Source organism: Halichoeres trimaculatus, unplaced genomic scaffold (genome assembly GCF_033239565.1).
Source record: "Halichoeres trimaculatus isolate MK-OKI-2021-1 unplaced genomic scaffold, fHalTri1.1 fHalTri1_scaffold_21, whole genome shotgun sequence".
NCBI lineage: Eukaryota > Metazoa > Chordata > Actinopteri > Labriformes > Labridae > Halichoeres > Halichoeres trimaculatus.
The window spans coordinates 4,812,527-4,839,735 of record NW_027437199.1 but is presented as its reverse complement, the minus strand read 5'-3'; the positions used below and the strand labels follow the sequence as shown (position 1 = coordinate 4,839,735).

General features: G+C 41.8%; 1 protein-coding gene across 1 annotated transcript; it reads right to left on the bottom strand.

Annotated features, from left to right (window-relative positions):
* Positions 1–63: 63 nt before the first annotated feature.
* On the bottom strand, positions 64–27,133 carry fgd6 (FYVE, RhoGEF and PH domain containing 6). Its single transcript, XM_074698479.1, has 21 exons — positions 26,859–27,133; positions 23,410–25,387; positions 15,068–15,179; positions 12,176–12,243; positions 12,061–12,091; positions 8,850–9,001; positions 8,192–8,348; positions 6,514–6,601; positions 5,955–6,005; positions 5,811–5,869; positions 5,662–5,733; positions 5,495–5,563; positions 5,307–5,390; positions 5,117–5,196; positions 4,928–5,030; positions 4,699–4,842; positions 2,800–2,902; positions 2,624–2,718; positions 2,417–2,545; positions 2,181–2,329; positions 64–1,491 (listed from the first exon to the last, which is right to left on the bottom strand). The coding sequence occupies exons 1-21, from the start codon at positions 26,866–26,868 to the stop codon at positions 1,449–1,451; spliced, it is 3,777 nt and encodes a 1,258-aa protein (XP_074554580.1). The 5' UTR covers positions 26,869–27,133; the 3' UTR covers positions 64–1,448.
* Positions 27,134–27,209: the final 76 nt, after the last annotated feature.

The following is a 27,209-nucleotide window of genomic DNA, read 5'->3' as shown; positions in this document are numbered from 1 at the left end:
AAACAAAAAGCTTTGATGCTCTGTCCGGAGACAGAAGAGGAAATGAAAACCACACAAAAAGGATTTATTCATATATTTTTATTAAAAACTGTTGCCTGACAGTTTAGAATAGTGTTTATAAGAGACTCTTACTCTGAAAGAGCGGATGTTTACAAAATGTTAATGTACAATCATTGGAAAACTCATGCTTGGTAGCTTTTGACTAACACATTTACACCAGGCTGCTGCAGATTTATACATCACCAGCCTGAATAAAACAAAGACAGTATTAAATCCTTCACTAACAGTTTGATTTCTTCAGCTGAAAGTTTTCACTCTACGGGTAGTGCAACAGACTGTACAGCAATCAGAAACAGGTAAAAAAACAAGTGTTTTTAGAAATATATACCCACAGTACCCTGGATAAAGTGAGTAGTTGGTCTATTTAAAGGAAGATTTTTAATCAGAGAGTCTAGATTATTGCATTTTTCTAACAGGAACTTAAGATGAAAAAGTATGAAGTCAGAAAAAAGCACCAAAGTTCATGTTTCCATAACAAGCAGATTCATAAAAGTAGTTCTTTACTGTCATTAAAACTTTCCTTTGAGGCATAAAAGAAAACTGTTTGATGGATACACACTTCTTAACAAACCCTGACTCCCAAAATAAGTGGCAACCTGTGCTCCTCACACGATAAATCTTCCTATTTTATAAATATTAGCTCTTGGCTTCGCTATAAAAAGGTCAATGTTGCTTCTTGCACATAAATTCACCCGTTTGAAGGCAGGAAGGGTGAAACACACATTAAACTGTATGTCAGATTATCTACAAAGTTCATGATAGTTCCAGTTTTCTCCAGGATTTTTAACCCCATGATTTGAATGCGTTGGATTAAAAACATGAGCGTGAATCTCTAAACCAGAGAGATCAACCTAAAGAGCACAACTTAAACTTCTTGTTTTATTGTAGAAGTCGGTTTCTCACAGTAAAATCCCAACACGAGACATCGATAACTTCTACCAGGACACCAGCATTCATTTTCCTCTCAGATTTTTCTGGAATATTTAATCCAATCTTCAAATTTAACCACCTTTAAGTGTTGTGAAAAGATGATGGATTGAACAGCTTCGTTTTACTTTAGAGAAACTTCTTCATGTTTGGAGTTCAAAGAAATCCCCGGACCTTCAGGGCTTTATATGTCCCTGACAACTGTTCTGTCTCACTTCCTCACACATGCTTCAGGACTTGACCTTTGACCCACAGCTGCAACAAGCTTAGCTTCGACCCCAGCGGCTCGGCTCGGCTGAGCATCAGTTATTCATGAAGGAGGGTGTGTTTGAAGGACGCAGCATTCTGTCTGCTCGAAGTTAGCAGTCTGTCGGAGTCCTCCCTGAGTGCGTGACCTCTGACTTGGGGTCAATCAGGGGTCAGAAGTCTTCTACGAGCTGGCTCCGGGCCTGTGATACGACTCACTGTTCAAGAATCATCGCTTCCTGGAACGCTTCGATCCATCTGAGGATGAGAACACAGCCTGAAGTTACTTATGCAGTATATCTTGCTCTGCTCTGTCTTCTGTTGAGTTTCTGAAAACACTTGAGGATAAAAACCACATGGGGTCCCTAAATTGGGGATGTCATCAGCCTTAAAGATGTAGAGAAGAGTATTTTTGTGGTATAGCTTAGACTGCAGGAATGTAACCATGACTGTATTGTTTACATGTGAAATCAGCTGTTAGCAGCCTGTAGCATGTCAATGCTAACTGGTGCAAGGCCGGATGTTTCCCCACAAGGTGAGGACGACGTGCTGGTTCTCAGGTGTGAGCTAAGAAGTGACGACATGGACTTGTCCTTCCATCCATTGTTATTGGGAACGTAAGATCTATCTCCAATAAGATGGTCAAGCTAGCCGTGCTAACCCAGCAACAGAGGGAATACCAGAAGAGAAAGTAGCATCATGCTATTCACAGACATGGCTAACAGAGCTAACATCGGACACCAACGCCACATTGGAAGAACTTCACCTGACCTTTTTGCACTTTCTATACACTTTCTTACTTTTGTTTTCTTGATTGCTGCCGTGAGTCCTCCTGAATTTCCCCTTAGGAATAGATTAAGTATTTTCTATTCTGTTCTTTTCTATTTTATTCAAAATAAGGCAGGTCACAAACCCCTGCACTCCGTCTGACCCCGGTGTGTGAGTACCTCTGTGCAGTGGGGATGTCATCCGCCTTAAAGATGTAGAACAGAGTGTTTTTGTGGTACAGCTTAAACTGCAGCTTCTGCGCCGGCCCGTTCTTCTCCTCCCGCAGAAAGAAACCCAACAAGGGCTGACTCTCCAACGCTGCCACGTCCTGAAGGAGGAGATTATCACTTATCACAGCCAAGATCAACACAGCAGCCACACAGACCAACTGAGAAAAGAAGTAAGGGGCGGTTACCTCGCTGGCAGCGTAGGTGTACAGGACTTTGTTCTTGATGACAAACCACAGACGCTTCCACTGCTTCTTGTTGCCCTTTGACCGGTTCAGGTAGCCGCTCATCGAGGAGTTCTCAGTGCTGGCAGAAACCTGAAAACCAAATGTTAAACGATGAGTTACTCTTGAATTCACATTTTTTTCTTCAGAGTTTCCAGATTTGTTCCTGACCTCTTTGAGCGCAGCAGGGATCTTCTTCTGTTTCCTGGTGAAGGAGAAAGCTCCGGATTTGATCGGGGACACTGACGTTGAAGCACAGCGGTCACCTTAAGCAAAAGAAATCCCAATTTTACACCAAAAACAAACAATAGCTGGCAAAAGGACCTGATTCTTCTCTCTTTACTCACTGTTCTCCTGCAGCTTGGCGAAGCAGTGATCACACACACGTGCTGGCTGGTTCTTTAGGTACTCCAGGTAGTATTTATTAGCAGAGCAGGCCTGACACACCACCTGCAGAGACACACATGAATAATGGCAAAAGTCTTAAAACAGCCCAGTTTTTCTGGTTCCTATTGAAAAGATGCTGTTTAACGTCTCAGATCTAACAGTTGGACACACTCCTGACATTTTTTCTTGTTTTTCTTTGCTTTCACTTTTTTGTGCAGTTCATCCCAAATCAGCTTCTTATGGTTGAGGTCTGCAGACTGAGACTAGGCAGTTCTGGCAGAGCTTAGACTGATTTTTGGGCTCATTATCTCACTGTAGGATAAACCCCTGACCAACCAGGCTCACACCACAGGGTACGGCATGGGGGGTGCTGAAGAAAACTGTGGGAGCCATTTTTGGTTTAGGGTAATCTTATCAAGTGTTTTTGTCTTATTTTAAGCAGGGACAGACCGATAAACGGCCCTGGCCGATTATTGGTCTGGGCAAATATTTGGCATTTTGAAGCATCTTGGCATCTGCCTTTTTTTTAAAATCCGACGGCTGATAAGAAACAAATTTAAAACTGCGTTTTTGCGGCTCTGATGCAGCCGCTCTGCTGTCTGCAGTCACTACTCAGTCCCCAGCACTGTCCCACCCACAGTATCATCTGATTGGTTACAAGCAGAGCCAGGGCTCGGGAAACAGCCAATCAGCAGTGCAGTTATTACAGTTATTGCAGTTACATTTTTTAAAGTTTTCATTTAACTTTATAAATCATGCTGCCAAGCCTGGGAGCTGTTTGATAAACTCATGCTTTAAGGTTTTTGAATGAAGTTAAGTGTTGGAGTTTGTGTTGTTCAAAATTTTGACACCAATATTTTCACTTAGGCTTCAAATTAATATCGGCTTAAAATATCCATTATCTGCCTCCTTGACTACAAAAATCCATATCGGTCTATCTCTAATTTTAAGTAAAAATTGTCTTGTTATACTTGATATGAGCCCTGTTTAACTGTTCGGTCCAGAAATTTGTCTTGAAAAATGAGGTCTGAATTGCCTGTAACAGGTAAAAAACACTCTTTCAATAGAACAAGAAAAATTTGCTTGAAACTAGATTAATGCCTTAACACAAGTAACTTTTTGCTCATTCAGACCTCTTTTTTCTTTAAAATAACTTAAAACGAGACATTTTTCTGGATTAGTCAGGTGAATGTGGCTCATATTGAGTCTAAAAAGACATTTTGTACAGTAAATAAGACAAAAACACTTGATAAGATTTCCGTTTTTTGTTGTGCTCTGTTCAAGTCCCAGACCCTAGATTCAGAAAAACATCTATTTTGCTTTTCCATGTTTACATTTGATGTCACACGCTAAGGAACCATCCTTCTTTAGCCTACTCCACGTATGGCGTACAAAAATCCTGATGATGAACCAAAGATTATTGATCCATTAGTCCATAGCTCCACCTTCCTGTCTTTAGTAGTCCATTGGTGGCGTTTGATGGTCTAGTCCAGCCTCTTCATCTTGCTCTTCTTCCTGTGTCTTAGTAATGGATGTCTTTCTTCCTACAGTCTGACCTGTCAAAGCTGCATCTCGAAGTCTTCTCTTCACAGTAACTGAAACCAAGACTGTGACTCTACCACCTCTTGGTGACTCTCAGAAACTGGTTTTCTGATTCTGGTTTGAGTTTCCAGTTCCAGTCTTTGGATGCTGAAGGAAACTGTCCTCACTGAGCTCATCTTGACTTCAGTTTAACTCTGACCTTTGTGTTTCAAGCTTTCCTTTGGACTTCAACTGCTTGAATTTCACTAAAAAATAAAAAGAACTGTCTGTTCTCATGACTGCAGTGTGTTTAAGGAACAGAGGAAGATGTTATGAACCTTTCCACAGGCGCGACAGTGATGCCTCCTCCAGGTAAGCGTGAACTCGCAGGTACAGATCATGCACATGGTGGCTCTCAGGTCTGGGATCCAGATGGGAGCTTTTGAGCCTAACGGAGCCCCGCTGTCCACAACTCCTTCAGCCTGAGACAAGAGAGAAAAGAAAAGTTTAAAAAGAAACACGCAGAGGGGAAATATTCTTGCTCAAACTCACAGATTTTTATTTTACCTCCTCCTGACTGCGGCTGGATATGAAGGTGATTTTCTTCTTCGTGTAGTCGTCGATGGCCTTGGCGATGGCCTCCAGCCACTCGTCTCTCTCTGACGCCGCGCTGCAGGAACGAGAATCACCCGTTTAACTCATATATCAATAAAAAAAACAGCTTTTTGGGAGAGTTATTAAAGACTGAGTGCTGACCTCGCAGACAGGATGAAAGAGCGCTCGACGCTCTCGATGTTCAGCTCGTTCTGATACGCCTCCTGACTCGGCTTACTCACCTGGAAAACACCAATCCATCAATGCCAAACCGACAAACTCACTAAAAACAGGCAAAACGAGGAGATAAGAGAGTAAAGACTGTGTGGAGTTTATCCACGGTGTGTCTGACCTTCATCCCAGCCAGAGAGAGCACACTGTTGAGTTTATACTGGGCAGACTGGACTGGAGTGGTGTACATGAGAGCGTCATTGAACTGAAAAATTAATGGAGACAAAAGAAAATTCAAACATGTGACTGAGTCTGTGATTTAAGGTTTGATTTGTTTGATTTGTTGATCATTTCCTGTGAATCGCTCACCAAAAAGAACATCCTCGGCTGCATGACCTTCCTGGACAGCTTCATCAGAGTCCCCTCCTTCAGAAAAACCTGAAACATGGACACTTTTAGAAGCAGGAAGAGACCCAGGAACTTTCTTTTAGCGAGGATTTTAAGGACAGTTAATTGTGATCTCGTTGTCGACTCACCCTGCCTGGTTGCACGATCTCATGGTGACCGTTGAGGCTGTACTGAATCTGCATCAGCTTCTGAAAATTATCCTGAAAACAGAGTCAGAGAGGTGAGGATGACGCTGAAGAAGATCAGACTTTAAACTCTGAGAGGAATCAGGTCTTACTCCTTGCTTCATGATGTCATTGGCGTGGTTGGCCACTTCCTTTACGATGCTGAGCGCAGCTGCAGGAGCAGAAAGATCAGACATTAGGGTTTCTTTCGGGTACAGATTAAATCCTCATCCTGAGAGTTTGATTTGTTTTCTAACCTTGTGTGTCTTTGTAATCCTCAGAGTCCTCGGGAAGGTTTTTGAGATAATCTGAAAAAGAGAAAATGTTTGTTTGAGATTGTTTCTTTTTATGTTTTTTAAGACCAATAGGAGAGAAGTGGAGGCTGTCCTGCAAGAAAAAACAATAAAAACAAGGAAATTTAAGTGTTTTAGTTTCAGATTTTTAAATATTTTGTGAAGAATAATATATTATAACATCATATTCTTTTATTTTAATGTGAAAAGTGAAATAATTTCCTAGTGTAGCGTGAGTACGCAGTAGCGTATAATAAGAGGTTACTGGGGTCAAACTAGCGTCTGTTACTGTGACTGTCCACCAGGTGTCACTGCAGCACCAAAACCAGCTCCAAGCCACAACAGAAAAACCCGACTCCAGTCCAAGTTTTATTCACGTGCTGTCAATAAAAGAGGCCGTGATTCGATAAACCCTCGATTTGCAGACTGCAGAGTTCAGTGGAGCAGTGCGTGATCTCTCCAGGAGTTTAAGAGTGTGTGTGTGTGTGTGTGTGTGTGTTTGTATGTGTGTGTGTGTGTGTACCAGTGAGAAGCAGCTGGTACTGCGGAATCCTCTGCACTGGTTTCAGCAGGTAGTGTTTCAGAGCCAGGCTGGCACACCTCGGACTCGTCTGGGAAGAAACAGAAACACATGAAGAAGCAGAGAAAGAGACAGAGTCAATGAAAACACTGATGATGAGACTTTTCTACTTTTCTAACAGTTTTTTCTTTCTCCAACATTTTTTTCTGTCAGTTTTTAGGGCCCATTTCTTCTTTATTGCTTTTCTTCCTTTCTGTCTTTCTTCCTTCCTTTCATTCTTTTTCTCTTACTTCCTCCTTTCCTTCCTTCCTCCCTCCTTTCCTTTCTTTCTTTCCATCCTCCATCCCTCCTTCCTTTCTTTCTTTTTTCTTTCTTTCTATCTTTTCTGCCTTTCTTACTTGCTTTCTTTCCTTCAGGGCCCTTTCTTCCCTCCTTCTTTCTTTCTTTTTTCTTTCTTTCTTTCTTTACTTCCTTCCTTCCTCCCTTCCTTCCCTCCTTCTTTCTTTCTTCCTTGCTTGCTTTTTTCTTTTCTTTCTTTCTTCCTTCCCTCTTCCTTCCTTCCTTCCTTCTTTCTTTCTTTCTTTCTTTCTTTCTTTCTTCCTTTCTGTCTTTCTTCCTTCCTTTCTTTCCTTCTTCCTTTCTTTCTTCCTTCCTTCTTCTCTTTCTTTCTTTCCTTCCTCTCTCCCTCCTTTCCTTCCTTCCCTCCTTCTTTCTTTCTTTTTTTCCTTCCTTCCTTCCTTGCTTGCTTTCTGTCTTCCTTCCATGCTTGCTTTTTTCTTTTCTTCCCTCCTTCCTTCTCCCTTTCTTTCTCTCTTTTTTCTTTCTTTCTTTCTCTTTCTTTCTTTTCTCCCTTCCTTCCTTGCTTGCTTTCTTTTTTGTCCTTCATTCCTTTCTTCCTTTCTTGCTTTTCTTCCTTTCTGTCTTTCTTCCTTCCTTTCTTTCTTTCCTTCTTCATTACTTTCTTCCTCTTTTCCTTCTTTCTTTGTTCCTTCCCTCTTTTCTTTCTTTCTTGCTCCCCCCCTCCTTTCCTTCCTTCCTTATTTCTTCCTTTCTTTATTGGTCCTTTATTTCTTTCTCTTTCCCTCCGCCCTTCGTTCCTTACCCTCTTTCTTTATTACTCTCCTTCATTCCTTCCTTCCTTTCCTTACTTCCTTCAGCATACTCCAAAACTCATGAAACTTTGCTTAAAATTCAATAATGTCAGAAAAAGTATGACTCCAGTGTTCTCTTGATGGAACATGCTCATAGCGCCCCTTAGTGTCATAAAACACATAAAACATGTTCGGGTCATAGACGTAGTGCCACCTGATGGGCAAAAGCTGCATTTAAACCCTTTAACACCTTAAAAACGCTTCAAATGATCTCTACTCCCAAAATATCTGTCATCAACAGCCCAGAAGATGATAGCTTTATAAAAGTCACAGCCCTGCCTAGTGTTTAAAATCAGTACTGCAGTTTACTCTATGGATAAAATTAAAATATGCTTGTTATAGGGGCTTGGCTTCATCTAAATTCATTGCTATTTGCTGAAGATCCTCCTGCATGTGATGCAGTTGTTGATTTATTGCACCTTTGATTTTATTTGGTACTTTTTGAGTATTCTGTTTTAACATCTGGCCAGGAACTAATGATGGGAAATTGTCTTTAAGCTAACTTTGAATCTATCGTTTCCATCTCGTACCTCAAACTCTCTGACGACAGCAGCGAACGCAGTGTTCTTCCTGCACTGCTCGTCCAGCAGAGCCACGTTGTTGTCAAACTGGCGGATGTAGGTGGAGTACATCTTTAGGTACGGACCCTTCTGGACGAAGATATCTGACAGTCTCTGGTGATCGCTCCTGAAATAAGACAGACATAAACAGTTCCTTTAGTTAGTATATATATATATATATATATATGTCACTATTTCTCCTGGTTTCCTGATTTTATCCTCTCAAAATAAGAAAGAAAACCTCCTTTAATGTTTTTATGCTTTATAGACTCGCTTTTTGAAGTTTTAGATGCCGATTTTTGTTTTCTGAGAGCAGGAAAGTTACCAAAGCAAGCTGAGTAGAGCTAAACAAACCTTCAGGTCAGACACCAAGCAGATAAAAACATTCATTAAGAATAAGATGATATCAAAACTGTCCATTAAGCTCTTAATTAGAGCCTAAAGCTGCACAATGACAGCAATTAGAGTCAGTCAGAGTTAAAGCAGGAAACAGCTCAGCTAACAGTGAGTCACACAGATGAGCTGATGACTGGTGTTCCCTTTTGTCTAAACGGCCTTAAAATGAGAGGTTTGAACAGGGAGGTGTGTGTGTGTGTGTGTGTGTGTGTGTGTGTGTGTGTGTGTTTACCAGTGAGCCACCCTCTCCTCCAGCTCCCTCAGCAGGTCTCGGTTCAGCTGGTAGAGCTGCGGCAGGTAATACAGGATCTGATTCAGGACTCGCTCGTCTACCACGGGCTTCCCGTTCTGACGGGTCGCCTTCGCAACAGCATCCCTGAAGTCCTGAGGAGACACACAGGACATGTGACGTCATTATTCTCACACACACACACGGCGACACATGACCAACATGCTGTGTCACAGCTCAACAGGAACACCTGGTTATCACCTCGTAAAGTGACCCCTCCTTCAACCTTTCCCTACGACTGCACGTACTTCACACACACAGCTGAATCAGCACTTTCTACTTCGTCTAATGTGCGCCAACACTCACATCCACCTGGAAGGAAGCAGAGAGGCCAGGCAGGATCCTACTGACCTGGTTACCATGTGCTCACACACTCTCTCACACACACACTCTCAGATGTTTATTCTTTATTCTGCTCGTTTATGACCCAGGTGATGTACCGTTAATGTTTGGACTGTGGAGGCCGTCAGAGGCCGTCAGAGGCCGCATGGACGTCACGACCTGCAGCTTACATAAACACAGCCCGGGTCTGGACAACCACAAGAAAATTATTAATCTGCCTTTCATGACAGCAGCGTAGAGATTCACCAGAGCACGCTGACATTAAACAGAGTGTAGGAGTTTAATCTGACTAATGAGAATATTTCTAAAGCAGAGTGAGAGTTTGGTTGCCGTGCTTTTTTCAGGGTGAACCAATCTGATCTTGGTATCAGGGATCGGGTCTGATGCTTATATCAGTGACAAAGGGCAGATCCATACAAGAGGATCTGGCTGCAGACTCTAACATGCAACAAGTTTCAGATTAAATCGAGTTGCACCCTCGAATGTGAAAGACTGTGTGCTCACACTCCTCTGTTTCTTCACTCACTTTTTCCCGCTTCTCTCTATCAGCTGACCGGGGGCGTGTCAACTTTTCTTTCTATCCAATCACAGCGACTCTGCTTCAATCATAAGCCAATCATTTCATATCTGTCAAAGTTTGAATGCCGTCTCTTTTGCTTGTCAGCTGTCTTTCAGGCTCTTAGCTTGGGATGCCCAGATACCAATCCTGGTATTGGGTATCGGTGTATTGGTGCCCCTCAAAGCTGGATCGGTATCATGGAAAAGGGCCGATCCATAGTGCCAATCCAGGCAAACAGCTCCTTGCCTTTTTTCACTGGCACTCTTGGCTACTTGATTAAAAATGTTCATTCTGAGGCTTTAAAAGTTTTTAAAAAATCAAATCCCACAAAAAACCCAAAACAAGACCAGCTAACTGCAGAAAATTCTCCACTTTCTACAACTTTTCTAAACTAAACTATCACAGAGACTTCACAAAAAGAGCAGGTGAGGTTTAAAAACTAAACTACTTTTGTGTATTAATCGTCACGTACCATTAGCCCAGCTCATGAAGCTTGGTCTGGTGCTGACAGGATAAAAAGCGTCCCACGCTTAGCTTCAGCTCCAAATATAAACCAACAACCCACCGTCTTAATATCCACAAAACACACATGAACTCTGGTTACAAATAAACTTCAAAAGAGACCCAAAGTGTAAACACATGGGCAGGATGACATGCCGCACAGTCACCAACCCACACACCCACCTGACCTCCACACACACACGAGCTGCACACACAGGATTATCTGAGGCATGTGTGTGTCTGGAGGTCGTCTCTGCGGCCTGAGGAAGCAGCTGCTGCTCGGCCGGGTTCGTCCACACACGGAGAAGAATGCGATCTGACCTCTTTTCTTGGACAGAGCGCCATGCCTCGCCCTCCCCCGTGAGCCGCAGGACGCCGTTTTCCTTCAAAGCCACGTCTGAGGCCTCAAGACAGGTGGACCCTGGAGCCTGAACCCTCTCACCTGGGGAGTCCACTCCCCTTTTGGGAGTTACGCCTCCCAAAAACCTTACACGGCTCTCTTTGTTTGCTCTGCGCCTGCACCAGAAGCGGTCGACAGCAGCAAACGTGCACAGAGCCAGGGAACCTCAGAGTCATGAGACCAAGTGGATTCTGCTTCTGTCATGAAAACAAGCAGACGTCATCCTGTCACATGACTCCCGTTAGCTTTAGCTTCAAGAAAACAAGAAAACAAAAGTAAGAAAGTGTATAGAAAGTGCAAAAAGCTCTGTAAGAAAATAGATGCTGACAGCTTGTCCATCATTGTCCAGTCAGCCAGCCTCCACCTCCACAGGGTCCAGCGTGTCCAATGTTAGCTCCGTTAGCCATGTCTGTGAATAGCATGATGCTACTCTGCCTTCTGGTGTTCCCTCTGTTGCTGGGTTAGCACAGCTAGCTCATCCATCTTATTGGAGATAGATCTTACGTTCCCAATAACGATGGATGGAAGGACAGGTCCATGTCGTCACTTCTTAGCTCACACCTGAGAACCAGCACGTCGTCCTCACCTCCTTCTTCTTGCTTCTGGGGAAACATCCGGCCTAGCACCAGTTAGCACTGACATGCTACAGGCTGCTAACAGCTGATTTCACATGTAAACAATGCAGCCATGGTTACATGTAGGATCTCCAGACAAACACAGGAGCAAAAATATTAAAAAATAATGAGCAATAAAAAATAATGACCCACCCCAAATGCAAAAAATGGCGAAAAAAGAGACGAAAAAATTACAATAAACAGACAATTGCAACAAGAAGCTACAACCAACAGGGCGGCGCCTAGCAACTAATCTGACATTTAGCGTTTTACTTCCTGGCGACACCACACATCGTTATACCGTCAACAAAGAATAAAAATCAGATAATAAACAAACTTTGTAGTTGTTAAACTGACCGCACAGACTACAAAGCTCATCTCCACTGAGCCAAACCAAACCTAAATCACACAGAAGCTATTAATCCATCTGACCCACGCTCAGATCAAAGCAGCAGCTCCCTTCTTGTGGCGTTCACCTGCCCACTCCAAAACCAAAACCCTCCGACGCAGCAACATGAAAAAGTCTCAGCTGCAGTTTCCAGCTCTGTTTGGGAAACCTCGGTGCAGACGGCCAACAGCCTCATTAATTCATGTCCATCCCTGAGAGGAGAAAAAGCTTTGAACGCCTTTCAAAACAATTACAGCGTCTGCGCAGCTTCTGCTGTGAGGCTCTCTTCTTCCCTCTGCTGCTTAAAAAACAACTCTTTAAATAAACTGTTGAATAAAAACGACACTTACTATGTGAAGAAGCTTCAGGACGTCAACGAACCTGTTAGACAAACAAAAAGACGTCATGAGGAATGAAAACACAAGCACAGATTTAATCTTAAAACAGATATTTTGTGTCACTCACACTTTCTCCGAGCTCATAATCTCCTGAGCGATGTGCACCACTTTCTTCCTCTTCATCTCGTCCTCCTGCTGGAAGAAAACAAAGAGTGAGAAACTAAAACAGACGCTGCGATCTCAACCAAAACAAGCCACCGTTCACTCACAGGCTCACTGCAAACCACCATGATGACTGGCTCCTGTTTCTCTGCGTAAAAGCATCAGGATCGAGTTTACAGTCGTCCAAACAACAGCTCAATCAGGCCTGAAAGCGCAGGAACAACCTCTCCCTCCTCTGCCTCAGCGTCTCTGACGGGTCGTGCTGCTGAATGGTAATGGGGCGGTCTCTCTGTGACTTAATTTGGACAGCAGCCTTGGCCCCCAGCTCTGTAATGCCCCCCTGGTCCTATCGGAGCCTGTGTGTGTGTGTGTGTGATACCCAAGAGCTGTGAGGGGCATCAGACTCAGGCGCTGACATTATCACAGACAGGGTCACGCACCACAAAAAAAAACTCATTCAGTCATTAAGAGAGCTATTCCTGAACCTGTAGCTCTCCTGTTAGCCCACTGCCCCCCTTTACAGCACATAAACACTCATACACACACACACACAATCACACACTCCTGAGCTGTTACAGGCAATCAACAAACTTGGCAGCAGACATTCGCAATATCACAGCAGGCTCCAGTCTGACAGTCAGAGCTCTGATAGGATGAGATGCCGATCATACGCTGAAAACACTCAGACGGTTTTATGTGGCAGCACCACGTCAGGAAACGGGTTAAAGAGATTTCTGCGCAGCGTGAAACGTAGAAAAGAAGATGTAGAATTCCTGTTTTCCTTCCATAAATAAAGTTTCGGACGTTATCTCCATAGACTGTCGATGTAGATTTTATGTAGAAACTTTTAGAAGTCTCTCATTAGTCCTGTGGAGTCTATGGATGGGTACCTTTCACATTTTAAATAATACAGTACTGATGCTTGGTACCTGACAATCGGTACTGGTACTCAGCAGTACCAATTTTCGATACTTTTTTGTGTTTATGTGGTAAAAAAATTTGAATTTGTTTGATAACAAAACCTCAATTTTTTTCAATTTAACATATCTATTCTTCAATGTACAAACTTACGATGCTGTGTTCATGTCAAGTGAGGAAAATCTCCTTCTCTTCCACTCTCTCACAGTCACAAAGATACATTTAGGTACCTCAACATGGTACCTTTTGATTTTAAGTGGCTCGGTACTCGTTACTGAAGATAGAATTCAGTAGGTACTAGGGCTGAACGATTTTAAGAAAAGATTGAATTGCGGTTTTTCTGGCAGATATCGTGATTTCAATTCGATTCACGATTTTCTTCAAATCAAGCTTTGGGATATTCACATGTAGGGCTGAACGATTTTAGGAAATGATCTAATTTTTCTGGCAGATATTGCAATTCACGATTTTTTAATCATCAATAGTGATGATTATAAATAATCTGTTTTCATCAACTTCTACTCCTAAACAGAGGCTTTGTGTTGTTGACCTGCTTACCAGTACTTTTAACATATAGATTGTCTACAAATTTGTAAAACAGAATGTGTATAATACTTGACACAACAGATCCTGAGTCAGTCAGGAGCGCTGCAAAAAATTGCTGCTTTGGCGATCTCAAAATTGCATTGTCTAAAATTGCGATTTCGATCTGAAAACGATAAATTGTTAAGCCCTAGTAGGTACTAGGGGTGTGACGAGGTCTCATCAGCCAGGGCAGATGCCTTTCAGACTGTGAACTATTCAGTTTTCTATTTGTGATCTGTGGGGGGCAGTAATGCATCTTTCAACTGTAAGTCTGCCAGAAACTGAGAAGAAGAAGAAGAAGAAGAAGAAGAAAAGGAGCAGGAGCATATCGAGCGCAGGAATGGCGTCGAAGTCTAAAAACGCCCAAAGGTCTCAACTGCTTAAAGAAAATGTGGATATGGTCATGTTCTTGAAAAGACCATAGCTTAGGCTGGGCTGTGTACTGTTGGAAAAGAAAGAGACTGACTCTTTGCACTTTTTTGGACTCTGTATTGACAAAGTTTGGTTATAGTTTTGCACATTTTGCTTGCACTTAAAAAAAGAATATTTAAATTTATTTTTGAAAAGAAGTTTAAGTTAAAAGCTCATCCTTGGGTGATGCATGGGTGTAAGTTATGAAAGAAAATCAAAATGCAAATGCACTGTTTGGTGACTCTGCAATAAAAAAGCATGTTTGTCCAGTCATAGATTTTTTTCATTTTTATATCCTAAAAGTGGTGTGAAAATATCGTCTTGTCTCGTTCTCGTGAACCCAATATCGTGTCTCGTCTCCTGAGCCAAGTGTATCGTCACATCCTTAGTAGGTACCATTAAAGGTACTTACAGGGATGGGTACCGAATTCTATAACCAAATTCTGTCAAAAGTACTAAGTAACGATTCAGGTAAAATCAAAAGGTACCATGTTTAGGTACCTAGACGCAGCTCTGGTAGCTGGGCATCAAATATCACAACAAAAAATTATCAGCTGAGCTACAGATGGCTTCATTTGCTCTTTTATTTCATTAAGTGTCACCAGAATTTATTTAATATCCACACAACTCAAGTAAAACCATTTCTGCTCAGAAATATAAATATTTTGTTTGTTTTATAAAAGCTTTGGTTCCAACATCAGGTTCAGGAGAAAATTTCAGATGTTATTTTTTTATTTTTTCAGTGTTTTTGCTCCTTCACTTGGAGATGTGTTGATGGTTAAAGTTTGACACTAAAGGAAAAGAAAGCAGGAACTGAAGGACTGACTCCAGGTCATAAACCTCGAGGACTTAACCCTCTGCTCCAGGGACAAACACTCCTCTCCACATTTAATGAGTTCAAGCTCCATAATGATCATATGATGAGCTGAATGGAGGTGATTACCTGTCGGTCTGCCTCGTCCAGGTGCTCCTTACTGGACGTGGAGCTGTTATCCTCTTCGTCAGAGCTGTGGATCTCCTCCTCCTCAGAGTGGATGTCCTGCCTCAACCAGCCGCTGCTCGGGACAAACACAAACGCAACAAGTGAGATCAGAGCGACGGGTTTCAAACGGTCATGTGAGGGTGGACGGGGAACTAATGAAGTCAATCAATCTTCAGGGAAAACACTGAGTCCACTGTGACGACATGTCTAATGATAGGAATCATTTCAACACTTTTAATTTGGAGGTTTGAGGAAAATGTCAACAGTGGATGAGTCAGGAGCTCACTGAGCGCTTGGATTGAACGAGAGACGGACGCCACGTTTGATTAAAGAGGAACTAAAAATCAAAACAATCTGACGTGTTTGTGTCGCCGTTACTGAAACACAGACTGGTGCTCCTGCAGAAATCTGTTTTCACAGCTATATTTTTACTTCCTGTTGATCCATCCTTTACCAGAGCACCACTATCTAAAGCATAATGTTACAGCTGGTAGTTTTACGACAGTCTGAGCTCGCTGCACGTTCAAGTTTTTCCTTCATTTCGACTTTAAGGTGATTTGGTTTGGCTGATAATGCTTTTTTTAAAATCTTTTTTTAATATAAACAAAACAGCAAAGGAAGGATAACAAATAAATGTTGCAGAAATCTCTTAAGTTGACACTCTTTATTCAGGTTTTGTCAAAAATTGATGCAGAGACAGTGCCAGTTCGCACAAGGGACAAAAAATTGGAGAAAATGTCAACTGTACCATCACTCAATTTAACGAAGTAGAGACAGGTTTGTCCCGTCAACTGTGTTATATGTGATTTTTGTGCCATAATTCTTTTAAATTCTGTCTAAACTGTGAAATAAATGATGAGGGACATTTCTAGGGAGCGTAGTCTGACGTAGAAATGTTGAACAACTCTAAATTCAGTATAATATTGATTAATGTTGAAAAAACAGTCACAACTTTTTTCCTTAACATGGTTGACAAAATTATGCTCCAAATTTTTTTTTATTACTTAAATATTTGAGAATTCAGTAGAGCTTAAGCAGCAATCGAATGCAATATAAAAAAAAACAAAAAAAAACTTTTTTTTTCACTCTTTGTTTACCTGAGATGTTCCTCTAATTATAGAAACACTCATGTGTTGTTAATATTAAAAATAACTTGTGCAACCAAACTCCTAACTCTTGTGCAACATCATCTGACGAACATGAATCCAATCAGGATCAGTAGATATCGTGCATTACTTTTTCTTGTTCTTGTTTCAAGTTTTAGAAATACTCTGATTTTTTTTTTCTTTTGTGACAGAAAAAAGATCTTAATTTCTTATTTCTATCACCTCCTGCAGGGAGCAGCTCAGCCCTCTGTCTCGGCTCTGCCCACAAACGCCGCCGTCTGCCAGATACAAGCAGCGACTTGTGCGTGTGTGTCACCTCTGTTTTGATCTCCCTCTGCAGACGTGAGCCGTCTGATTTCAAAGACTGATGAAGCCTCCTGGAGGAGGAGGAGGAGGAGTGGATGTGTTTTGCCTCCTCAGCTCTTCCTCCTACAGACTCTCTGTATAGGAGCCTGTAGATGTTGGCAGAGAGGGTGATGGCTGAAGATAAATATTCAACAGAAAAGACTGTGGGACTCCAAAAACTCTCACATTTCCTTTCGCTCATCCCCGATCGCCCTCTCCCTCTTTGCACTTCCTTGTTTTTCTTACGTGCCTCCCGACAGTGTCTTTGACCTAAATCTTGATTCATGCTCACTCTCCTTCGCCTCTGTCTCTATAGTGGAGCATTCCAACGCTCTGGGTCAGGCACAGAGCGCCACTTGTTTACAGCCTGAGGCTACTTACATAAACCTAACAGGCTGAGATGCCTGGGAAACACTACAGATTCCCCCGCTCCCTCCTTCCTGCTAACGCTGTGGTAACCGCTCTGCATACCAGACGGAGTTAAGGAGCTCAGTTCATCTTAATGGTTTTCCAACGCCTCATTTCACACCTCATAGTCACCTAATGTGGCCTTAACTTTATCTCTGATGGCTCGGTGATGGTCTGATAGAAACAGGAGATTGGATGTATATCAACCAAACAAGTCCTCATGATAACTTTCAGGCTGAGAAAACTATCAAAACCACTGTGTGGAAGTTGGAGGCACCATGCTCGCACCTTTCAGCCTCAGATTTGCTCTGAAGTTTGCAGCTTTCATTCTCCTTTCAAGAGAAACCACACAGATGTTTGCAGCTGTACACTACCTGCCCAGTTTTACCTGACCGTGTGCAGAAAGTTTAGCAGAAAGTTAAGGCCTGTGCACACTGACTCCTTTTTTTTCAGATGCGTCTTTTGGAATCCAAAAAAAAAGTCGAGCAGACACCTTGCACACTGAATCCGATGTGTTTATTTTGCATTAATTGCGAAAATTCGCAGTATGAGAAAAATGGAATCATTAAGCGATTGATCCTGAGCAGCGTCTGTCAGTATGTTTGAGGTATGCGCTGCGTACACACACACAGACACACCATCGCACGTGTCTCCATTCATCATCCAAACATCGCCCGAAATGTGTAGAGAAAATATGTCAGAAAATGTGAAAATGTGATGTTGCAAAAACTCTAACCTGTTCCCAAAAGGCCGAAAGTTTTGAAGCGAGCAAAGAAACAGACTCATTGTGCAAAGACTTTTAGTCAGCAGAGTGAGATATGTCCCTAAAGGAGGTGGTGGAGACCAAAACAGAGCACGCGTTAAGTTGAATTAAGGACTTGTGGTTTTCAGGCGACCTCAAGCTCAACTTTAAGTTGATTTCAATGCTGGTTTAAGTTTGAAAATGTGCAAATAAGAAGCTGTCCTAAGTAATCTATGAAAAAAATTTACCCAGTCCCATCAGCAACACCACCAGTTTTTATTGGCTCAATTTAATAATTCACCTTCATAATCTTTTTCTTCCCTTCCTATTTTTCTTCTATCCCTCTTTTGCAAACATTATAATGATTTTTTTCTTTCTATTTTATTTGTTTGAATTGCTTAAATATATTTGTGTATCTGTGTGTATGTGTAAATTTCGCTCTTGTCTCTCGGAGGGCCAATGGTTTTCAATAGAGGTAGACCAATATATCGGCCGGCCGATATATCGGGCCGATATTCGGACATTTGTCTCTATCGGCCATCGGCCGTATTTTCTTTTAAAAAGCCGATTTTTGATCTGTTGTATAAAATGACGCAATTTTTGATCAGGCACAAAAAAGATGAGCACCTCAAACTTGTGGAACCACTTGGATACATTACATACTTTTGTTCAAATTATATTAATAAGTTTAAATTTCTTTTTTGACATTTTAAGAAGAGTGTGAATGTTTACTACTGCTTGTTACATTGTGTGTTTACTCAGACAAAATATTTCATTGTTTTGAAAGCTGAATAAATGTTCAGAGGACTGGACACGACTTGTTGTAATAGATTTCTTTTAGTTGCTCAGAAATTGCTGCATTTCACAAAAATGTGATAAATGTATATTTATTTATCGGCCTGAATATCAAATTGGAAAAATCGGCTATGCATATCGGCATCGGCTGCCCAAATTTGGAAAGCATCGGCATCGGCATCGGCATCGGCATCGGCATCGGCCCCCAAAAAACCCATATCGGTCGACCTCTAGTTTTCAATGGCCCCTCCTGCACATCTCCTAATGTTACCGTGTGTAGCTTTGTTCAGTTTTGTTTCATTTTGTTTTTTTACGAAATCATTATGTATGTATTAGGTATGCACGATATATCAGTATTAATATCGGTATCGGCCGATGTTGGTCATTTTTTAACATATCGGTATCAGCTGATATTTACTCATTAGCTGCCGGCATTTTAAGAGCATCTTAAACGATCGTTCAAAACCCAAATAATCTTGTTTTCTATGACTATGTAAACACCAAAACAACCTAAGAAGATGGACTCTCTTCTTTTATGTCTCTCTTCCTGTTTGTTGATCCAAAAACAGACAAAACAAACTTTTTTAGATCACGTTCATCCCGCTACAACCCTTGATCCTCTCCATGGTCGTCTTTTCTCGCGGTTGTACCACTCTTTCTACCTTCTACACATCTTCTCAGATTGTTTTCTTTTACAAATATCGACATTAGTAAATATCGATTATTGGCCATAACAACAACACTAATATCGGATATCGGTATCATTTTCATATCAGTGCATCCCTGGCATGTTTGTTTTGTTTCTAATATGTGAAATAAAATAACAGTTATCAACTTGTGGCTGCAGTTTCTCTGGGTGTGGAATGAAAGTTTGTTTTTTAATGTATTTTTGGTTATGCAAAAATGAGACAAACTCTAGAGACAAAGCCGTCTAAAGCTGGTCAAAGTTGTTTCTAAAAGTCCCAAACAGATTTAAGCGGAAAAATACGTTTATGCATGTTTTTAAAACTCAACTAGGAAGCATTCCTGAGGACTTTCTCTGTGCTGTAAACTGGATATCTACTGACACGTTCAGCTGAAGGTCTCCAGTTTACAGGGTCACTCTTTAAACTGGAGGAGCTGACAGAGACACATTCACATTTAAAGACGACCAAGTTAAGAGGCAGAGATGTTCAGCTGGCAGACCCTGTGTCGAAAAGTCCCTGGATATCTAGAAAGGGGATTTTTGGGGGTAAATTTATCCGCAGGATAACGCAGCTTTTGAATGCTGCAAAACAGTCAACATGGGGAGAAAACTAGGATAAATTTGACAACGGTGCTTTTATTTTGAAAGGGAAGCTTGCCATTGAGTATCTAAGCAAATAAAAACAAAATGTATTCATGTGTTTACATGTTAAGTTACTCTATAGCTCAGCTTCAGAAGTGACTGCCTCATTACTGACTCTACAGTGCCGTGAGGCAGCAGGTGAGAAACCTGTTCATCGCTGGAGGAGGTTTGAGCTCTTCATGTCATTCCCACCATAAATCACGTCAAAGGTTTATTAACTTCTATATTTACAGATATAAGATATCTTTCTTTAGCAGAGAGGATTGGCTTCAGCCCTCCCTCCAAGAGAATCAGCACAGATAAAGGATGCATGGATGGATAATTTCACTCATCTCTCCTTCGTTAAAAACCCAAACTCACCGACGTGCAGAGAGAAGAAAAGTGGAGTGATGAGGTTAAGAAGAGGCTAAGCGCAGTGCGAGGGCGGCCAGCCTGGGGAGGAGGAGGCCGGTGGTTGCTGGAGGTTTATTTTCCCTGTTCTAGAGAGCTGTGTGGCGTTTCTGCGATTCTCAGACATTTCCTGCCCTGGCCACTGAAAATAACCCACAGGAAAACAGGCCGACCTGCAGCACATCAATGCTCTATTCAAATCCACCAGCACGGGCTCACAGGCAGACTCACAGGCCTGTGAAGACAAAGCGCTAACGTCACCTGTGCAACCTGTCGCACTCTCAGGTTCCCACGCTGGAGGTGAAGCTCACCTGAAATTACAGGGCAGCAGCTGCAGCGGGGTTAAGTGTTAGATAGCAGGTCTGCGACAACTTTCTGTCTGTTTAGAGCGCTCTTTAACTGCACTGAGTGATACTTTTTAAAGGGGTTAGGGTGAGTTTTCCTTTATAAACAACAACATCTCTTTACTGAGCAGTCTTTGCTTCACTTTGCATTGCTGCAACATTCCTAGAGATGAGAAATCCCCATAAAACTCTGATTAATTCATCAGAATCCACCATTGCACAACCACTAAATTAACTGGAATCAGATATTTAGATGACTAGCTCTATTTCCATCAGGGAGCTGTTTAAATTATGACAATGCAACCTTTGTTAGGGTCTAAACTGAGGCACAACTTTTGTTTTACAGGCACAGAAAAAGATTTGCAGAGCAGCTCCATACATGATGATGAAATTGGAAACAACACATTGAACACATCACTTGCAATCCTGTATAAATCCAGAAATGTATTCGATTCCAAGGCCTTGCATTTGATTTACTGCTCATTGATTGTTCCCTGTATATCTTACTGTGTTCAATTGTGGGGATCTGCCTTTAAAACCTCCATATTATCAATATTCAATATCAGTATTAGCAATAAGGCTAACTATTATGCTAACATGGCGCCATTTTTTTCTAAACTCTCAAGTTGTGAAATTTTCTGATCAGTTTTCTTATAAAATAATGCAAATTATGTTCAGAGCAAAATCAAAAATACCCCCTGACTCAATTCCTTTCAGTCATTATTAAACACATGATTCTTGGTTTTGTGATTTTGTGTACAATATTTGGTGTTGACATGACTGAAAATATGAATGAATTATGGACAGACCGATTATCGGCCGCGCCGATTATCGGGGCCAATATTTGGCATTTTGAAGCATATCGGCATCTGCCTTTTTTTAATCCGACGGCCGATATGAAACCCATTCAAAACTGTGTTGTTTTGGCTGTGATGCTTCTCTGCACAGAATTTCTCCATCTACCCTATTGAAGCCCTAGAGCAGGGGTCTGCAACCTGTGGCTCTAGAGCCTCGTGCAGCTCTTTGACTCCTTTGCAGTGGCTCATTGTAGCTTTGAAAAATATTATTAAAATAACGGGGGTTTTAAAATTTTTCTTACAGATGGTAGTAATGATAACTACACAGCCACTAAGTAAAATCATAATACATTTTTTTAATAAAAATACATCACCTCTTGAAATAAAGCTTTTAATTTCTTGCAATTTTTTGGATTTTTTTAATTTGAATTTTCTGACATTTTTGCAAATTAAGAAAAAAATCAATATTTTTGAAAATTAAGCAAATTTTTGAATTCTTTATAAAAATCTCCCTTTTTTGCAAATTTTAGTTAAGTAAGTTAGGCAAAATTTTGAAATTGCATTATTTAGTGTTTTTTTGCAGTTACAATATTTCAGCAAATGTTTTGAAATATCAACATTTTGCACATTTTCTAATTCCTTTTTTATTTTGCAAATTTTTGTTTTTTTTTTAATTAATTTTCAACTTATTAAAACTTCATAAATTTTGCAAACTTAAGCTATTGTTTTTTTTTTAAGTTTTCATTTAACTTTATAAAACATGCATCTGCTTCTAAAAAAGACATCATTTATGATCATTTATGACGGATTTTTTGTTTTGATAATTAATAGTCTGACTGGGATGATTTTTCCCAGTTTTTGTGCTTTATGTAGCAATAAATCTAACATTTTAGGATTTTTCACACATGTAAAGCAACTTTAAAGACTGTTTTTGAAATGAACACTGCAAAAAACTGAAATTTTATCAAGTGTTTTTGTCTTACTATTGTCTGAAGTAAAAAATAGTGATGCACGATATATCGGTATCAATATCGGTATCGGCTGATATTCACTCATCAGCGCCAGGCATTTTCAGAGTATCTTGAACAATCTTTCAAGACCCAGATAATAGTGTTTTCTCTAACTATATAAACACCAAAACTACCAAAGAAGAGTGGATTCTCTTCTTTTATGTCTCTCTTCCTCTTTTTGATCCTAAAAACAGACGAAACATACTTTTTTGATCATGTTCATCACAGCGCTACATACTTTGATCCTCTCTATGGTAGTATTTTTTCACGATTGCGCCGCTCTTTCTCTCTGGACTACTTCGATACATCATCTCAGATTTTTTTTTTTTTTTTACCAATATCGATGTCGGTAAATGTCGATTATCAGCCATAACAACGATAATAATATTGGTATCGGCCAGAATTTTCATATCATTGCATCCCTACCAAAAAGACATCATTTATGATATTTTATAACAGATTTATTGATAAACAATAGTTTAACTGGGGTGTTTACTAAATTTCTGTGCATTATGTAACTCTAGATAAAAACATTTTAGGATTTTTCCATATGTAAAGCAACTTTAAAGACTGTTTTTGCAATGAACACTGCAAAAAACTGAAATCTTGTCAAGTGTTTTTGTCTCATCTTAAGTAAAAATTGTCTTATTTTACTCAAATTGAGCCACATTCAACTTGGAAGTCCAGAAAATGTCTTGTTTTAAGTTACAGAAAGACAAAAATGAGGTCTGAATTGCTTTTGACAAGCTTGCTTGCTTCGTTTTAAAGCAAATCAGACCTAATTTTTGTCTTGAAATAACTTGAAATAAGACATTTTCTCTGGACTGCTCAGGTGAATGTGGCTCATATTAAGCCTAAAAAGACATTTTCTACTGAAATAAGACAAAAAATACTTGATAAGATTTCAGTTTTTTGCAGTAAAATAAAAATTACACCTCTTGTTGCATGTCTATTTGTTTCTCTCTGTCCAGCACCCTTCACTAATCTCTCTATAAATGTGTTATATACCGTTAAATAAAACCAAAGAACCTCTCCGTACCTCTCATACTCGTGGTCCTGGTATCTGTGGTAGGGATCCTGCACTTCATAGATGTCTGAATCATCCGAGTCCTGAGGCCAGCCCAGCCTCCCACTGTGAAACGGTAGGTTCATGTACTCTGGGATCTCCTCGTACAGAGGAACGTTCTCATACTCCACCGACCCGTCTCCGCTTTCCCCACAAATATCAGCCTCCCCGATGCAGCTCTTTGGCCGCTCCAGGCCCCTCTCCCCCCGCTTCGCCTCAACGCTGGTACAGTCCAAAGACTGGCCTCCCTTGGCCAGCAGCTTTGGCAGCATCTTGACCGACAGCCGGAGCTCCAGCAGCTTCCTGAAAGAAAGGCTCCTCTTGTGAGAGTCGGCGCGGGTTGCCAGGTCTGCTGCAGAGAAGGACTGCGCCCTCTGCTTGCCCCCCAGCGCAGGGGCCCGGCCCTTGGGAGGCACACTGCTCCTGGTGGGCACCTGTCGGCTGAAGAAGGTGACGCAGGGCCGGGTGAAGCGCCACGCTGTCTTCTCCTGAGGAGGCGCGGGGAGCTCTCTCATGGGGGTGTTGGCGTGAGGAGGTGCCGGCGGGCAGATGGAGGGTGGAGGGGGAGCAGGAAGGCTGTGTCTCTGAGGTTTCCTGGGGGGAGCTCTCGGTGACGGCTGGTCCTCGTTGGAGAAGGCTCTCCTGGGGTGACAGCCCAGTTTGATCTGCTTGGGGAGGCTGTGCGTGATGGGGTAGCGCTCAAAGTCACCGTAACCGCCGTCCTCTTCGTCCTCCACTCGCCGCTCCTCGCCCTCCTTTTTCTGGCTCACAGGGTCGGGCTGTGAGAGCATGTCTAGGGAGTGGAAGGTGTTTTTGTGGAGCGATCTGTGAAGACGAGGAGAAAGGGAGGTCTGACGAGGAGGAGGGACGGGAGCGTTGGCGTCGTCACCTCCTATACATGAGTTTCTTTTTCGTAAGAGGTCCTCACATGAGTCCCGTTTCAGCTCCAACGAACTAAGAGAATGACGAACTCGACTCCTTTCCACCTCCTTATCCTCCTCTGGGATGTGATCCTGGGCGCTGCCTTCCACGCCATCCTGCCTCACTAAAGTTGGCTTTTTAAACCTGCGTGGTTGAGGAACTGGGAGGGGCTTACTGGGAGCAGCAGGGACTTGCAGATCAGGATCTAACCTGGTGGCGCTGACAGGCTCCTTGTGATCTGTGTGATCTTCAGACTCACACGGAGCGACAGAGGAGGGGAAAATGATGCTGCCTGCAACATCACAGACTGACAGTCTGTCTGTTAAGTCTGTGTTTGGCGCCTCAGTTTGTAGATACGTTCGTGACGCGTCAGGCTCAACAGCCGCACTTTCCTGAAGTCCAACAGTCTCTGACGCGTCCTCTTTCTGCTCCTCAGTCTTTGAAGCCTCTCTCGTCAATGAAACTCTGTCCAGGTATTTCTGGCGTTGAGGTTTATCCCTCGGCTTTTTGTTCTTCCCTCCATCTTCTAAAGCCACCACCTCCTCCTTAGTCACTCCTTCTTGTGTCCTCGTCTCTGCGAGTCCTTCTGTAGAAATCCCATTCTGCAACACCTCCCCGTGCAAATCGCTCGCAATCTTAGTCGTAGTCCCATTCTCCAGGCCCCTGCACTCGTGCCCGCAGGAGCAAGTGGGTGTTATCATGTAATCCGACTCACATTTGTTATCCTCTGATAAAATCCCATTTCTTGAATTAAGAAGCGAAAGACTATCTCCCAAAGCTTCCTGCTGTTCCTGAGATAGGATAAGGGCTCCGCTGGGTTTGGGGGGTGGGGGTGAAACAGGGGGTGTGGATTTGGGAATGCATGGTTTGGGAGCAACAGCCGGTTTAGTCCTCTTAAGAGTAGAAGGAGAAGGCTGGGAGATGGATGAAGACTGGGAGAGGAGTCCTGGTTTGGGGGCGATGGGCGGGGGAGAGGGTTTGGTGGTAGCAGGGAGTTTAGGTTTGGGAGCTAATGGAGGCTTCTTCACACCTGTGGACGGAGCAGAGGGAGGATATTTAATCACTGTTTTCTTTGAAATGAATCATTAAACCTCTGAACAGCTCAGACACATGCTTCATCAACACCTCCTCTGACATTAACAGCTGCAAGCTTTGGTTAAAGCTGGGGTCAGAAGGTCACAAAGGGTCAGAAGTGGGAATAAGGAGCTATGCATCCAGAATAGAGTCACAAAACATTGGAAAAATACACAAGTATCTTTTAAACGCATTAAGAGACATACAAATCTGTTTGTCTGCTTCTTTTTGGATTATAACGTTTTTTTTAAGTATGTTTAAATTAAGTATTGTTGTTAAATCTGAGTTTTACTTGAGTCTTCCCCTTATGGATCAGACATGTGTACTGTAAACACACAAAACAAGAGGCAAATATGAAAAGACAGTCACCACACACACAAAAAGTTGTGAATTAAGATTATAGGCCACATTTTCCGCTCTACTGGCTGAAATTCTTGGCTGGCCGACACCACGAGAAGTGGAGTCATCGAGCGGATGTTTCCGAAAAGACCAACAAGCAGCTTGCTCTGCCCCTGATGCACGCTGCTCACTGCCTCGCACCAGACCCCGTTCAAAATTCGTTGAATTACAAAGTCACCTGACTCAAAACCAACAGATACACATTTTATGAAATTGATTTACACATATTACTTATAAGCGAGATCTCACTTTCAATTCGGCTAACATATTTTTTGTGATAAGTCTAACTATGAGGAGTGATTCAACCAAATGTCCAGCAAACTTCACCATAGTATGGCGGTGATGAGCAGGGAAAGTCTCACTAAAAAGTTAATAATGTCCTACTTTATACTCAAAATATATGCCGTATTCATTATATTGTGTTATGTATGCCTTCAAAGTTAAAAAGCTATTTCTTTTTCACTTCTTAACACAAGTTAGCGGATTACAAAATTAGCAAACTGGCATATTTTTGAACGGAATTTGGCCTAAACACGGAACGCCAGGTATCGAGTTAAACCACTTTTGTTGTTGAGAGATCTTAAACTTTATGGCACTTTTTCAGCTAAATGAAATAAACTGAGTGTTGGAATTAAAGCTAATATTAAAGATTTCGGGGTGGTATCGTGTTATCCGGACTTGTTGCATCCTGAGCAGGACAGATGTTTTAAGACAAAGGATTTAACCCCCTCCAGCTGCTGCAGTGAGAGGAATTTCACTCGGAATGAGCATTTTTGATTTTAACTTGTGAATAATTGTACAGAAGGGAGCCAAATTGAACCCTGTCATGTTTTATGTAATTTTGAAAGCTGTTATTAAGAAAAACTGTAATTAACTGTGGCTGAGTGGAAATAGAGTGGATGCTACCGCCTGTAAAACACATAGACGTCACTTTTCTCAGTGTAGAACAAAAAATACTTGTGTTAAAGTTAATGTAACCGCAAAAGTTGCTTGCATAGTAGTAGTTTGCTAAGTTAAGTCCTACAAACCTGTGCTCATGACTCCCGACTGGCTCCTTTCTCCATGGGTAAATTTACTTTCAATGGAATTGCGAGAAAATCCGTGTTTTTCCCTCCTTCGACATTATTGTCATTCTGGAAACTTCTTCAGGGGTGAAATACTCCGACACATTGCTGCTACTCCTTATTTCACGGGTGGATGCATTGTTAAACTCTTAGCGCCTGAATCTTTTTCCATTTTTCCCAAAGTTTTCAGCCACGGTGCTTTACCCAACAACGTCAAGCTATGGGTGACGTAACTTTACACTTCCGGTTACGGGTCAAAATAAAAGTCTTCTTCTTCTTCTTGGTGTTTAACGGCGGTTTGCCTCCTTCAAACGG